Source organism: Myripristis murdjan, chromosome 8 (genome assembly GCF_902150065.1).
Source record: "Myripristis murdjan chromosome 8, fMyrMur1.1, whole genome shotgun sequence".
In the NCBI taxonomy this organism is placed as follows: Eukaryota; Metazoa; Chordata; class Actinopteri; order Holocentriformes; family Holocentridae; genus Myripristis; species Myripristis murdjan.
In genome coordinates, this window is record NC_043987.1 from 7,840,925 (window position 1) to 7,857,485 (window position 16,561).

At 41.8% G+C, this 16,561-nt stretch overlaps 1 protein-coding gene across 1 annotated transcript in view; it reads left to right on the plus strand.

The window, feature by feature from the left end:
- cacna1ha (calcium channel, voltage-dependent, T type, alpha 1H subunit a) overlaps nt 1-16,561 on the plus strand; it is a gene marked incomplete at its 3' end in the record, with an annotated part of 92,040 nt that overhangs the window by 67,265 nt on the left and 8,214 nt on the right. The window contains 6 exon segments of the mRNA XM_030057147.1: nt 1,339-1,531; nt 5,215-5,366; nt 5,502-5,611; nt 6,771-6,904; nt 7,088-7,158; nt 9,573-9,651. Of these exon segments, the coding sequence (XP_029913007.1) occupies nt 1,339-1,531; nt 5,215-5,366; nt 5,502-5,611; nt 6,771-6,904; nt 7,088-7,158; nt 9,573-9,651 (739 nt within the window).

Here is a 16,561-nt window from a genome sequence, read left to right on the forward strand (position 1 = left end):
AACAAGCAAATTTTCACTTGTTTCAAGCTAATTTTCACTTGAAACAAGAGACAATTGTCTAAAAACAATTTACTTCTTAGGTGATCATGTCTTATTTTAAGTGTAATGAGATATTTTGACTAGAAATAAGACATTTTTGACTTGAAATAAGACAAATAATCTTGGTAAGATTTTTCGTTTTTGCAGTGTGCTAATTACTTAGAACAATATCATTTTCTGTATCTCTTCTTATGATTCAATCAAGCCCAACAGCCAGTCAGAAAGCTCCTTGTGCCTCATGGCCTCTGCCGCCGATTCAGCATGCTGAATTGGCCAGGAAGCCGCTGCGGAGAGCTGATGAGGGTTGATGGTGTGGGACACACTGCACAAACTAAAGACGATCATCAATAACAGAACGCCTAACAAGATCTTACCGCTGACTTTTGGTTTGGTGTGTCATAGGCTTTCGAAATGCCTGCGGGTGCAAACATAATCCTTGAAAACACCACCTCATGCCAGCTTCAATAACACACTCAAGCAAGTGCTACATAAATGCCGTACACACACACAAACACACTCCTGTAGTGCAGGTAGGAAGAGTTTTAGCTCAGGCTGAGACTGTTCACCAGAACTCCCGGGGCTGATGGTCTTCAGGATATCATTAATAGGATGTTAATCCCCATAATCTCAGACAGTTCAGTCAATATTTTGCTACAACAAGAGAAATCTGCTCACAATGCTCGAAACCAAAGGATTAAGACTTTAATCTGTGGTATCATCAAGAGACAAAAACTTCAAGCTGCTACACTGACAGTAAAATTTTGAAGTTGAGCTTTGTGGAGTTTTGGAAGGTTTGTTCAAACATTTTTAAACCTTTGCTATCCGAGGGAGGATTTTGCTGAGTGTACACAGGTTTTTTTTTTTTTTTTTTTTTTTTCAGCACGGTGTTGCATCACATTCCTTTGTAGTTGTTCACACCGAAGACCACTCCAAGCACAGCCACTGTCTTCCACTGTTTATCATCAAGCAGCTCCCCTGGGGCATTTGCCCACAAATGAGTTTTTGTAAGCATTAACCGTTCTTAATTAAATGCCCGGGAGACAAAACTGACACGGCCTCTCCAACATCAGGCATAACTGTCAGTGAAACGTACACTTCTCTTGGGGCGGCGTGGCTCAAGAGCTAGAGGGTTCGCCTGGTAGTTGGAGGGTTCCTGGTTCAATCCCCAGCTCCCCCAAAGTGTGCTGAAGTGTCTTTGAGCAAGACACAAAACATCGTAAAGCACTTTGAGTGGTTGGTAGACTAGAAAAGCGTTGTAGAAATGCAGTCCATTCACTTCTCTTTTTCACTCCTTTCCAGCCTGTGAGGAACCACAACCCGTGGATGCTGCTCTTCTTCATCTCCTTCCTCCTCATCGTCAGCTTCTTCGTCCTCAACATGTTTGTCGGCGTGGTGGTGGAGAACTTCCACAAATGCCGGCAGGACCAGGAAGAGGAGGAGGCGCGCCTGCGGGAAGAGAAGAGGCTTAAAATGATGGAGAAAAAGCGCAGGAGTAAGGAGAATGAAGGGGCTGGTCGGTAGTCTATTTTTCTGAGCACTGCCTGCTTTCAGAGCCTGACAAAATCGAGAAAGAGAGAGAAGGAAAGGCAGAGAGAAAGAAGGGAAAGATAATTGGAGAACAGCAGCTGAAAAAAAAGAGAGAAAGGGACCGTTAGAAAGAGACAGAAGAAGAGAGAGAGAGACTGGCTAGCTCACACAAACAGTGTTTGATCACTGGCAGAAGGCGTGGGCTATGCCAGTCTGACGCATGCACCTGCATGACTGCAGCCCAAACCCAACCCTCCCCCAAGCACTGCATGGAAAAGTGTAGAGACCAGTTCTGCCGAATTAACCACCCCCTTACTAACCAATCTGTCGTCTGTAAACCTGTGTGAAACGAACTGAAAAACTGTATGCTTACTCTTAAGCATTAAACAGTAGACTAAGAACCAGTAAAACTATTCAGCAAATAGAAATACAGTTACTAGTCTCCAAGTAGACGACTGAAAAGATTTCTATCAATAAGTCCTCCCTCTGTTATACCAAATCCTGTTTTTGCCCCTGTCCCAAATACAGAATGACAACTCTCTAATAGCTGGAAATTTGTGACAGACATCAACAATGTCATCATTTGTGAAGAGGAACTTAGCAGCACCGTGTGCATGTGAATCCGATCAAGTTGGATGCTTCCCGGAATGAATCTCGGAAAACTGTATTAGTGAAATTTTGACCCACTGAATGAGAATGCCCTGTCACCCTCTCTCCGACCCTGAGTGCATGTGCAACGGTGACGCCGGGGCGTCTCTCGACACGGGTGGTAAAAGGACGTTACCTGTAAACATGCTTTGACTGGCAGACTCAGAAACATAGCAGGCACTTTGGCTGCTAGACCCACGGAAATCGCGGGTGTAAAAAAAAAAAAAAAAAAAAAAAAAATGTTTCTTTTATTGATAGTTTATATGCTTTGCTGTGTGTGGAGCTCAAAGAAAGGAAAAAGGACATTAGTGGTAGCAGAAGTACATACACACTGTCACACACACTGAAAACCCACAAGTGACAGATGGCAGATTCAGAAACGTAACACACACTATCTGGCACAACCAAAAATTGAAGAAAATAAATTTTAAAAAAAAGGGAAAAAATGATACCTTTATTACAGAGAATGACAAGAAAAAAAATACTTACAGATAACAGAAGCATGGGCTTTGACTAGCAGATTCAGCAACGCGTTAGAAAAGCATCACACACTTAGACCGCAGCTCAAAATCATACGCAATCATCCAACTCTCTTTGATCACACACTCAAGAGTACGAGGTAGTGTTTGGTGTGAGCAAAATGACACTTTTTCCCCAAGATTGTAGGAGTTTGCAAGGGGTCTCAACAGTCTGAAAGCTGTCCACTTATTCTTGACATCTGCTGCTCCTTCATCAGCAAAAACTCAGGAGACAAAATGTAATCTCTCTGGACATAATGGAGGTGGAGAGAGTGCATTACAGCTGCCTCAGTCTTTTTTTTTTTTTTTTTTTTTTAAGGAGAGAACATATCTGACCCCAGGCCCGTCAAAGAAACCATGACAAAAGTTTAAAAATGCATGGTTCTCTGAAAGTGAGGTTGTTTCATTTTAAAAGATGAAAAGTTTAGTTTTTAGCAGCGTAAGGTTTTATGTGATGCTGCTGATTTGGCAGCTTACCTCTGGTGTGGTGGACTTCAAAAGAGCACAAGCAGAGGCCGGAGATGCTCAGCTGTAAATACGCACAAACAGGATGAAGGGCTGAAGGTGGAGAGGCTCGAAAAGGGCCGAAATCTCCCTGCTACATTAGAATCGTTCAGACGACTGAGATTTTTTTTTTTTTCCTCTGGGTAGATTTTACATCAGTTGAGGGGACAGCTGCACGGGTGTACGTTCAGCATCACAGTCCCGTCCAGAAATGTTGAAAATAAATTAGGAATTATTCCAGTTAAAGAAAGACACACTGATTGATTTTCATTCATTTAAAACAGGAATTCTCAAAGTGCAGCCTGTGGGCCAATGGCATGTATGCATTAGATTTGGTTCAGTTCCAATGCAGTTTTAAATCAACCTTCATCACAAAGTACTTTTCTTTTAAGAATGGTAAAAAAAAAAAAAAAAAAATGTCAGGGAAAAAAGTTGGGAAGTTGGGAATGGCTGCATGGCAACTTGTAAGACAGATTACATCATCATTGCAGAAGCACCATTATGGGACCGATCATAAGGAGAACACAACTAAATTAAACCATTTCCAAAGCATGAACTGTACAAATGCAGATTTTCTCACATGATTCACCGTTGGCATGACCTTTAGTCTAGAATCGGCTATTAGAGGAAAGATTTGTTTTGGAATCATTCGGTGTTCCAGTTTTTTCTTGGGAGACCCTCAATCCAATCCATTGTTCTCATTGAATCGCTAACTTGGCCCTCGGTTATCAAAGCTTTGAGAACCCCTGGTTTAAAAGATAATAAGGAGATGGCTAATAGAGGTTGAAGTTATTCGTTGAGGAATCTTGTCGGTGTTGCGGACCGCAGCGCTGTTTGTGAAAGGCTGCGATGCTGAACTTCACCCTGCACGGCCCGTCTCAGCCATAGACAGTCATGTTTACATGGAGGGCACGTGAGCATGCTACAGATAGACCAGGCATGGTGCACAGCACACGGGAGGGTCACATGCACACACACACACACACACACACATACACACACACATACAATCAAGTATGGACATGTGAATACCCTTTGTTAGACTAGGCTTGAATTATGGTGAGACCTATATAGGACATTGGACAGATACTATCGGATATCACTCAGTGCTGTCCACCTGTGAAGTGATGGAGGTTGGTAATCCAGCAAAGACATTTTATTTTCGTTGCACATGTTCAGGAATATTTTCTTGTAAATGCATTCTTTGTTTAAATGCAGAAATGTATCCAAGGGCGCCCCTGCTTTACAAAGCCACCAACTCATATAAAATAGCCCTTTTCCGCAGCAGACATGAAATAGCAGGGTTAACACAGACGTCATTAATGTCATTAGCAACATCTGTGTTTACCTACTGTGCAAGTCAAAATGGCATTCATGTCAAAGTTTCAGAGGTTTTTCCAATATCAGCTTTTATGGACGTGTATCTTGAGTTATTGCTTTTGGCATTAGCCTTCAGAAACCTACAGGAAGACTGTCTCATTCACACTAACACATCGCTCACACACATCAGGGCTGGGTTCTGTTCACGGTCAAACCACAGAGTGGATTACTTCCAGTTTTGAAAGAAATAAATACATAAAGAAGAAGTAGAAAATCGTTCTGATGTGAGACGGTTGTCAGAGAAGATTGGGAGCGATTGCTCGATTATTTGAGCAAACCAACGTCAGTTTGCGTTTGCATTTGAATTCACTGAGCTGACAGTGAACCGACCCTGGCCCGAACACGCCATGTAGCATCACACACAGCCTGCCTCTTGACTGCCATGTGACCCTCTCTGCGCTGGTACTGTGAACATGCCACATATGTCAAATGTTGTACGACTCGGGCAGCAGTCACTCACACTTCCACTGTGTCTGTGTGTGTGGACATGTTTGGACCGTTTGTCACGTGCTCGTCTCTCCTCGTGTCTGCATGTGCCTCTGTGTCGACGTGTGTCTGTGTGTGTGTGTCTTTGTGTGTGTGTGTGCGTGCACTGCAGAGGCCCAGCAGAGGCCCTACTATGCGGACTACTCCCCCCTGCGCCTCTACATCCACACACTGTGCACCAGCCACTACCTGGACCTCTTCATCACCATCATCATCTGCATCAACGTCTGCACCATGAGCATGGAGCACTACAACCAGCCGCAGGTAGTACACACACACACACACACACAAACATTTTAGTACTTTTTTTCTGTAAAAAAGAAGAATTTTCATCTCATCATATGATATGAAATAATTTTGAGTGGGTGTGGCTCTGTGTGTGTGTGTGTGTGTGTGCAGTACTTAGAGGAGGTTCTGAAGTACTGTAACTACGTCTTCACTGTCATCTTCGTCATCGAGGCTTTGCTGAAGCTGGTGGCGTTCGGGATACACAGGTTCTTCAAAGACAGGTAACACACACACACACACACACACACACACACACACACACTGGGATGGGCACTGAGGTGATTAATGCTGTACAGTTAATACATTACTATATGTTTCCAATCATGCACTGGTAAGATTATATGATATTTATTGATTATATGTGAAGACACATTTTTTGAAACATCATTTTTGGAGATTGTACTCCAGGACGTTTTTTTTTTTTGTTTTTTTTTTTCATGTTAAGCAACCTCTAGTGGTCCTGTCACTGTGGTGTCGTATTAAGAAAGTCTTAGCAACATAGCGTGTGTTGGTCTTATGGGTTGGACGACTTATTGCCATTTTGGGGAAAAATCATTACTTGAAATGGTTCAGTCAGTATCATTAGTCAGTGAGTGCCATTGTCAATGTACAAGGGACTTACTTTCTACATTTTTTTTTTTTTTTAAGTGGTGCAGTTTGTAATGTAAGTTATTAATTATATAATCATATGAAGTTTTTATGTGAAGGCACATTTTTGGGAAATCCATTTTGGGAAAAAAAAACATCACCTTAAGTAGCTGATCCAGTTTCTCTAAAATCTAAACAGTTAGTGAAAGTGATGTTGTTTCATTTAAAAACGACCCAATCATAGAAAAAAAAAAAAAAAAAGTGATTTAATTCATTTTAAAGATCCGGTATGCTAAATTGCTGGGGACTGATTGAAGTGACGCACCTGAGAAGAAATCAAGGACATGGTTAGATGATTGAGTCTAAATGGTTCTGGTGATGAATTTTGTTCTTTTGTCACTTATCTTATACTTTTTTACATTCTGTGCTGAAGCTATGCATGTTCATGTTCTCATCTGTGTGTGTGTGTGTGCATACAGTACATATTCGAAATTCCCATAAATTTGTGATGATGTATGCAGGAAGTTTCTTTCTTTCTTTTTTCATGTACCTTTTTTCACTTGTGCTGCCCTAAACCCCTTACTAGGAGTGGGTTTTGTCAATAAGTGTAAGCTGGAAACATTGAACACTGAATTCTAACTGTTTTCAGGTTTTCAGTGGATATTGTGTCTGACCCCATCAAATAAACCATATATTAATAAATCAAGGTAATACGACACTGAATCCATAAGACCACACACGACACTGAATCCATGTGTGTGTGTGTGTGTGTGTGTGTGTGTGTGTGTGTAGGTGGAACCAGCTGGACCTTGCTATCGTGGCTCTGTCCATCATGGGCATCACACTTGAGGAGCTGAAGATGAATGCAGCACTGCCCATAAATCCCACCATCATCAGGATTATGAGAGTCCTCAGGATCGCACGAGGTACACACACACACACACACACACACACACACGCGCACACACACGAGCCTGTATTCCCGTGGATCCCACAGATGTCTAAGTTGCATCAACAGAGGAGTGACAGTAGGAGAGCGTCACAGTGGTAGTGCGGTGTAGTTCAGCGTGGAGTTGTGTGTTTACAGCTGTTCCTGTGTCTCTCCTCAGTGCTGAAGCTTCTGAAGATGGCCACTGGGATGCGAGCTCTGCTAGACACCGTCATGCAGGCGCTGCCTCAGGTAAACACAAACCATGTGGGTTCGGGGGCTCAAACAAACAGCAAGAGCACTTTTTTTTGGTTTCGTTTTTAGATGGGAGATGTAGCTCCAAAAAAAAAAAAAGAAAAACAAAAAACTGAATGGAAACAGATGAGTATTTACTGAGATTTTATCGCTCTGCCCAGATCAAACAGGTCATCAAAGTCTCTAAATCTTCTAGACTGCTTGGTTGCCTAATAATTGACTACAGCCGCATGCTTTTCAAAATAATTCTCATATACCACAGCTCTAGAAATGCATATTGATTTGCGTTTTCTTTGGCTGAGTTTTTGAAAACGTGCTTGAAACATGCACAAATTTTGGATGGAAACAGTTTTAGGTGATTACAAAGTGTGCTGATTCCAGTACTGCAGTTGTGCACAGGCATGATCAGCCTCCTGCAAGATTCATGTTTGGATTGATGAACATCACCATCTTCACATTACAGTTTGCAGATTCTAACCCTAAAAATTCATGCATTCCTTTCTATACTTGGCGGAAACGGTGCAATATGTTAAGCAATCTGATCGTTATGATGTGACAACAAATATATCAGGCAGGATATGATTTATTTCATTCGGAAAGACCAGACAATTAGCTGAATATTTAAAAGAGTATTCAAGGCAATTTAACAATTCTCCAAAACTAAGCAATCAAGATGTATCCTGCCATTCGTGCGCTCCAGCTGTTACAGAATTATCAGGGCGCACGCAGGGTGCCAAAAACTCATTTAAATGTGTTGAGTCTGACAGACGCCCAGTGCATCCACCGCCTCCTCATGGATTTGACCTTGATTACTGAGCTGTGTTGTTGCTCAGACAATGATTTGTAGAGCCTGACTGTGCCGCCAAATTCCCCCCTGACGTGACTCGAGGCAACATGTGCCTTCCCCTTCCTGTCAACAGGCTCACAGACAGAGGATGTTCTTAAAGGCAATGAGCGGATGCACCATATGTCTGTATGCAGGCCGGACACGGAGACTCAAAGACGCACAAACAATGGCAGATGACACATGTCACATCCCATCTAAAAATGTCAGCCATCCGCCGCTCTACACATTTGACCATCAGGGCACAAGAACACATTTATAGGAACAGGAGAGGACAACATGTCATGAACGTTCAGCGTGTGTGAGGCACATTGTTTGTATGAAGCGGACGTAGACATGAGAAGTGCACGCCGTTCCCCGCTTCTGCCCGTCATACCTTTTGCAGAACTTTGATTTTGCAGATGGAGCGGTTTGTTGGTGTGTTGAGTATAGTTCAATTAATTCCCATTGGCTTTTGATATAAAAAATCGAATATTTCAATTCCTGCATGGAAAAAGGCAGAATAGCCTAGTATGCTTTATACTTTTTCATGTTAGTGTACATGTACTATTTTACATGTGCATGTACTAAGTTAGAAATGTAACTGTTACTTGCATGTTTTTGCTGAGGTATTGTACTTAGCTACATTTTAGATCCCATCCACTACAAAATGCACATTTTATTGGCTTTCTATAAACTTCCTCTGAAGAAACTGGACTTTCACAAAGAATGGGCAGCCAGCAGAGATGAGAAGAGTTATCTGCCTTTACATTGTTGGTGCACTTTTTTGTAATTTTCAATTAAACAAATTTAGTTTGAACTTACCACTCTCTTTTCTTTTTTTTTTTTTTTTTTAGAAAAGATTACATTTAGCACAGTTATTCTTACTAAAAAGTATTTAAGTAACTTTTACTTTGACTGCATTTCAGATTATCTACTTTTTACTTATTTCTAATTTTTTACTAGTGCATCTACTTACGTAAAATATCAGCAACCCAACAATACTTGTACTTGAGGAGGAATTTCTAGTACTTTTTGCACGATTGCATTCAATTAGTGTCCCAAGAACCAGTTGCTAATGCAATCATCATGCCTCGCACAAATTTAATGCTGAATTAAAGGAGCATCCTATTTAAAAGTAGTTGAAAAAAGGCAAGAGGTCCATGTTGTGCTTGTTTTTCTACCAAACAGATGTGAAGGACAAAGAACTCAATACTTTGAACAAACCTTTTTTTCCAGCAAGGGCTTAACTCAAAGCCCTCTGCATGCACATTGAACAGTCCAACTTTTAATTGGAGCAGCTCTTGTTGCATGTCTTGACCCGTGTGACTCAGTTCAGGCCCTTTTGGAAAATGCACATGCAGCATATTTGTTTCCTGCAGCTAACCACTGAGTTTAAATGCCGGGCATTTTTACAAATAAAGAGTCGTTCTTTGCCGTTTGTTTATCCGGTGCAGTTAAATTAAGGTCAAATGAAATAAATATAATGAAATCAATCCTGTGGCCTTGCACCCCCGTGGGCATTGAATCAGTGAGGTTTACACTGTAGTGTTTTGGTGTGCTGCTCTAACTCGAGTGTTGCTTCCAGGTGGGAAATCTGGGTCTGCTCTTCATGCTCCTCTTCTTCATCTACGCCGCGCTGGGAGTGGAGCTCTTCGGCAAACTGGGTCAGTCACACTACTGGGAGAACACACACATGCACACGCCAAGCGCACACACATACAGACACCAGCGCGGTCCACAAGCTTCAGAAGAAAAGGTTTTTGAATACACTCATTACTGCCACAGTCACGACTTGTGAATTTTTAGCGATTTTCCTCTCCGCGGAATTCTGTCTCTTGAAACCTCACTCTCTCTCCCCACCTCTCTCCCCCCCTCATCACTTTCATATCAGAGGCCCAGTTCCAACATGGAAATATCACATTCAGATGATCACATTCATCTACATTCGGCTTCCACAATAGGCCATCTCCATGCAGCTAATTTTCTCTGAGGGAAGAGGACTAAAATAAATAAATAAATAAATAAATAAATGAACGTCTGAGAGGACAAAATCAACACTCTTCTTGTGATGAGAAATGGCTGCTTTTGGTGAAACGCTGTTATCCTCACAATAGAGAAACAAAGGAATGCCTGTTTTCTATTTTTGATCCAGTCCACATTCCTCTCCAGTTTTATTTGTGGTTTTGGCTCGTGTCCAGCAGCTGACTAAAGCTTTTTTGATGTGCAGAACACCTTCTCTTTTCTAGTTACTCCTGACTTTTGCCTGCAGTTCAAAGGGTTACAATAGCTGAGGGAGCAAAGTATATTCCAACAGACGTTTGGCCCATGGAGAGCGATAGAGTGGGAAAGTGGGTACGTCACTCTTGGTTTGTTGGCAGTTGTGGAATAAAGTTCAGTGAGGAAACATGCTGTGCTTCAGACACTATCTATCATAACTGGAGTTATGTCTCAAGAGCAGAATCGCTCCTCGATTATCTGATATGGGCATAAATATGGACCCAGAAAATATTTCAGTGGTTTTGGAAATGTAATGCTTAAAGATTATAGTCCTTATTATGTTCCATTTTCACAAAATGTGTGTCCTTTTTTTTGTGTAGTCCACCAGACATTTTCAGTTATGGGTAGGGTTAGGGTTAGCAGGGCTGGAGAGCAGGAGTCGGGGACACTGAGGACTTATGGATGTGTGGTCTTTAGATCATGATTTTACTGGCATTACTACAAAAAATGTTCAAGTAAAAATTATTGGTTGGGACAAATCAGAAGAGGAATTGAGGTTTGCATTGAAGGCTCTTCCTCAGTGATAACAGAAGTTAATGCCTTGACTCGCTGTAGCCACCAACAAGCTGCTTATGACCAGCAGCGCAAGTAAGACTTGGAGTTTTTTTTTTTTTTTTTTTTTTTTTTTTTGGTAACAGTGGGAGGCTCCCCCCTGGTAGAACAACAGGCATGATGGTTATGGTGGAAGAGAGAATAGGCTTTGGTGTGTCTTGTCGGTGTGTAATAAGAATATTAAGGGCCATTTCTACCAACATTTTATATCATTGGAAACCTTCTTTTTGCTTTAAAAGTGATTGGCACGATTTACTATGCAGGCACAATGGCCCTTTAGTGCTACTTTTATGGCAGTTTCCCTCTCAAGTTAATTCCCAACCCTGTGATTGCACATGTTATTTAACATCTGTGAAAGACTTATCTTGGCTGTAACACATCTGCCATGGTTATTGCTCAGAGGAGACATGAGACCCAGACAGGTCCAGCTGTCTCTCCTTTATGTCAGTGATGGAACATTTTATTCCTATTAACGGCATTGATTTGATTTTGCACCACATTACTGTGGTTGTTGGTTTCTTCAATTAAAACCTCTAATTCTGCTGCTGTTCACCTCTCGTTTCCCCACAGTTCTTTTTTTTTTTTTTTTTTTTTTTTGGCAATTCCATGCTGTTTCTTGACACAAAGGCACAGTGAACAGACATCCTGGTTTGTCCAGGGTTGTCCCGAGTCCCAACAGATACCTGTAAAACACTCAAATGTGCCTGTTTTCACTACTCAGTTGACTTGTTTTTTTGTTTGTTTTTTTTAGAAAAAAATATGTATATATATTATATACCAAAAATGATCATTTTATCTGCTGAATCTAATGGTGCCAGAGCTGAAGCAATCTGACCTCTACTTTTAACACTACAACCCGGGGGCACTGATCACATAAGATTTGGAGGCAGATCCCCACAGAAATGTCTTGCTCTTTATGGGTGTCTTTGTTCCCATATTTCTAAACAACCATAGACATGTTATACATCAAAATGTTCAGCGTTTACTGCTTAATCTAAAGCATCCAGGGATGAAACAGCAGCAAAATCGGCTGAAAGAGAATGTGCCACAGTCAGACATTTAGCTGGCAACCTGTGCTTGTGCCAACTGACAAATACCTCATGTTTTTTTGGGTTTTTTTAAAGGTATCTGACAATCAAACATATATTATATTACACCAATTCAGTCTTTGTGTTTTGTGTTTACTAGTTTTATTATGTCTTGGTGGGGTTTTGGGAGACATTTTTTGTGTGCTGAGGTGCTGTCCGTGGTGCTGAAAGGTGCTGTCAGTAGGTGTTCTGAAGTACTGAAAGAACTGTCCACCATCCTGATGAAAACACTTCTGCTGTGTGCATAAGCCCATACATGTGTATGTGCATAAATGTGCAGTGCACATAAGGGTCCCATTTTGAGGTTTTGAAAATATGGTCACCCTACAAAACATAGTGTACTTACTGTAGCGTCTCTCTTAATGAATCTGGTTCAGTCTAAACATGTGTGACACCCAGCCTGCTAACTTACAAATACACATGTAAATGTACAGTGTGGAGATGCCTGTGGTAGGATGGCTGAGCTGGAGGAGGAGGAGGAGGAGGGAGGACATGAACATGAGCAGGTGTGAGATCAGGAGGAGCTGAAGTGGCAGCACAGGGATCTGGTCTGCTTTTTGGCTGGATCAGAATTAAAGGAGGTGAAAAAGGGGAGGAGCAGAGGGCAGGACACAATAGAGACTTGGTCTGTAGGGAGAACATAATGCCTATGAATGTGACCCTCAGATAGGCTACAGCCTGGTATAATTAGACTAAGATAGCAAATGGTTCTTTGTAACGATTAATTGCGCAAGCATAAGAAGTCAAAGTCATAGTAAATAATTTTCCACAAGGGGACAGTCTCAGTAACACAAGTGTGACTTTTTAAGGTCTTTATTTACAGGGAGATGGTTTGGTTAGATAGTGTGAGCTTAATAACTCCAGGCTGGGTTCCTGAAAGTTATCCAAGCTGCAAGATCAGCTTTGTCTTATTGACTCTGAGTCGGTGCATGCTACAGGTTTCTGATGAGATTTTGCCCAGCTCAAGTCGTTGCACACATAGTTGAAAAATCATGGTTAAAAAAAAAAAAAAAAAATCAACAAACAATCCTGAATCATTTCTGCCCCTTGGAGGCCTCTTCACAGTGCCACTACCGCTGAAATTTGGCAGAAGTGGCAACATCGGGCTTAATTAGCTCATTAAAGCTTCAAAAGAGTTTGTTGTGAGTGTTTGCCCTCAGAAAGGAACAAAGACAAGCTCTCAAAATTCCCCAGACATGGATAGCATTGTGTTGTTGGCACTCTGGGAGTCTTTGCTCTGTGACCCTGAAATCTGCAGAAACCCAGAGATCTAGAGGAGAAGGCACCAGAATATCAGACATATAAAATGGGAAGGAGGAAGTTTGAATGATACGGGTTTATGATATATGCATACAACAGAAGGACACCCGTGCACATCTAGAGTGAGAGGTGCTGATCAGCAAGAGATAAATCCACAAATCAAGTCTTCTCCTCCTCTGAAAAACACAGGAAGAAGCCAGACATTCCCAAAATAAAATATGATGCACTCACTTACTTATTGACTAAAGAAGTTACTTTCACGGTAGCAGATAAGCACACAAAAAGGATGTGATCAAACTGACCTACATAAGATACTTAACTTAGCCCACCCATATCCATCAGTCAATCATTTTGTCAGTCTGTGTCATCAATGGATTTACATTTAATTGACCATGACATGCTCATAAAGTCCCCAGATAAAGAAAGTGAACAAATCACTCACAATATAAATAGGTCAGGTTGCCGTTGGCTGTTATTTGGCCCATAGCCAGTATTCAGTGTCTTTAAATTTGACCATTTTTATGGCTAAAAAAAAATGATAAGTAGTCAGTATTTCTCACAGATTTCTTTCCTGGCAGGATGGAAAAGCCTCTGAAACAGGATTTAGGCCATCACGGGGGAAACCAAAACTGTGAAACTCACTGAAACCAAGAGTAATGAAATTTATTTTAGGTGGGTTAGCTTTAAGGCAGGGTGACTCACCGCTCCTGATCAATAGCTGGGAAAACTCATTCCCTTCCAAGGACAATGCAGTTCACCCCAAGAAGAAGAGGACGTGAAACATAAATTTCCTGGCAAGTTGTTTTAATTTAGCTGGGGTCAGGGAAGAACTATCATCGTATTTAAGTTGAATGAGATTATCTTGCACATATTTTAAATTTCATAAATGATAAACATTGACCAGATCAATCAGAAACCCAGTGTTTTGGTCTAAGTTCACGTCGCTGCACAATGTATTAAATGTATATCATTTTAAGGTAAAAAGTGAAGAAAGTTAGGCTCAGCTGTCTGCTGTGTTCCATAAATGTGGGCAAAGTTTCCCTCTGACACGTAGCAGAGGTTCCCCTGAGTTTTATTCTGAGGTTATTCTGATGACTTAAGACAGAGATAGGAACAGAAAAAAATGTCACACAGTTTAAAGTGGTGATTTCAGAGCTTGGAACAGGATTGAAAGGTGAGTCACAGGGGTATTAAAATGGTTTCCCAAATTATTCCAGAAAGAAAGTGAACATTTTTTGGTTATTTTATGTTTCTCTAGTCTTTCCAGGTTCTTGCAGTTGAAGACGGGCTTTATAAAACACCTTAAGCTACAAAAATGAAACAAACGTTCCTCAGTCAGCCTTCAATTTAGCCTGCAAATTCAGTTTTGGGTGAAAGAAAATAGTGTGAAAATATGTGACATGGGACAGGCCTGTACTTTGTAGGGCAGGCCTCAGCGAAATTATGCCAAAGGGAAAGTTTCCTAGGGATACTTCATGTTAAATTTTTAGTCATTCTCAGTAGCTCTGTGTCAGTATGTTGAGGTTCCCTGGGATTACAACCTAATCACGGTGTGTTATGATTGCACAAGGCATTATTGCCTTATAGTCTATAACCAGAGAGGGCTCTTCTGGGGCAGCTGTGGCAGAGGAATGTTTCCCAAAAACCACTACAAGGCTTCTCAGTTCAGCAGAAGTCTTAGTAGATCAGGGGTTTCCAAACATTTTCATGTGCTAGACCCCCAAGTTGACTTTCAATAAGCTGTGGACTCCCATTTGAAGTGATTTTGCCTCATAGGGACCCTGATATCAAAAGATGAATTTGCACAGATTTCAAATGGCTGTATTGTTTAGATGTCACACCCGAACACAGTCTCGGTGATCTCAGTGAGATTGCACTAGAAAGAAGACGATCACAATCACGATCCCTCATACATTTTCTGCACTGCAACAGTTTCATGTGAATTACAGTGAAATTAAGCAATTGCCCTTTTTTGCTGAGGACCCCTGCTTTGAAACCCTCTGGACCAGACTGCCCATTAGCGGGTCGGGTCACATTGTGTGGAATTAAACTTAATGAGCTGAGGGAGCAGCGTGCTACTTCACCTCAGCTCGGTGGGGAACAATTTGGCGGGTGGTACCAAAAAAGGCTCCGGTCCTTGTGCTGATCCCACATTTGCACGACCTCCATATTGCTATCGCTGTTTCTCCACATTGTTGGACCATTTTAATCTTGGGCTTAGTCAGTGTGTTTATCTTGCTTTCAGTCATGAAGGCAAAAAGTGAGGCATTGCTGCGTGACATAATCAGAATGAACTCCAAAGGGTTCGTTGTCCTATCTGTGTTGTGTTGACTGGTATCCTTGGATAGTCTAGGCTGCATTTTAGAGGGTTCAGTCAAATGTTGAGGAAGTAAACAACTCAATGAGCTGATGTGGGACTGGGCGGCGCTGTGTGGCAGAGCACGAGCGCGCTCGGTTCACACGCGTGCTGAGCTCACGTGCGTTCTCTTCCCCTGCTTTGATGTGTGGATCAAAACAGTTCAGCTGGCCCCGGCAAAAAAAAAAAAAAAAAAAAAAAAAAAACTTCTGGTCCCGTGGTTGGCCAACTTTTCAACACTGTTTTTCCTGGAAACTTGATTTTTGCTGCTGTTTTGTTGTTGTTGTTGTTGTTCTGACTTTGTTCAGCGTGTAGACCTTGTATGCACCAGGGAGGGGGTTTCACAGGGCTTGCAGTGATGCGTCAGAATGAAAGTGGCTCACTGGTGATCTATTTATGACGGAGAAGACAGGATCAGAGGGGTAGCGTGTGCGTTCTCCCAGCCTTGTATCAGGTGCCTCGCAATTCCCAAAACAACAGAATTATGCAGCAGCAATCAGCCGTGTAACAACTGATTGATATCAAAAGACAGAAATGAAAAGATGAGACTTCAGTGATCAAATGGAGCCAGACTCAGCTGTCGTCAGGCACATGTACAGCAAATTCATATACACATCCAGCAAAGACACACATATATAATAAAAAAAAGGTTAATAGTTATACATTATAAAGGATTGATGACCTTTAAAGTCTCCCCTGTGCTACAGCTTGGCATTTTTAAAGTGTTAAAGGTATAATGTGAAGGCTCTCCATCCGCTCCCTCTCTCCTTGTGGCTGATACTTAGGATAGGAAACGAGATACTTAGAGTACCCTGAGGACCGTCTCGCTCCTCGCCGGCTTCCTGTTAAGTTGACCTTGTGTTAGAAACTAAGGAAGTTGTCGTCTGGCGGCCGCAATGATACGGTAAACAGGCTCCTGAGGGCTTGCTGTCAAATCGACCCCGTGACTGATAGAGACATCCACTGTCCGCTGGAAGACTGTTATCTGTTCCCTTCTCCTCTTCCTTGCCCGTAGGGACACACTGCTTAGTAGGCCATTAG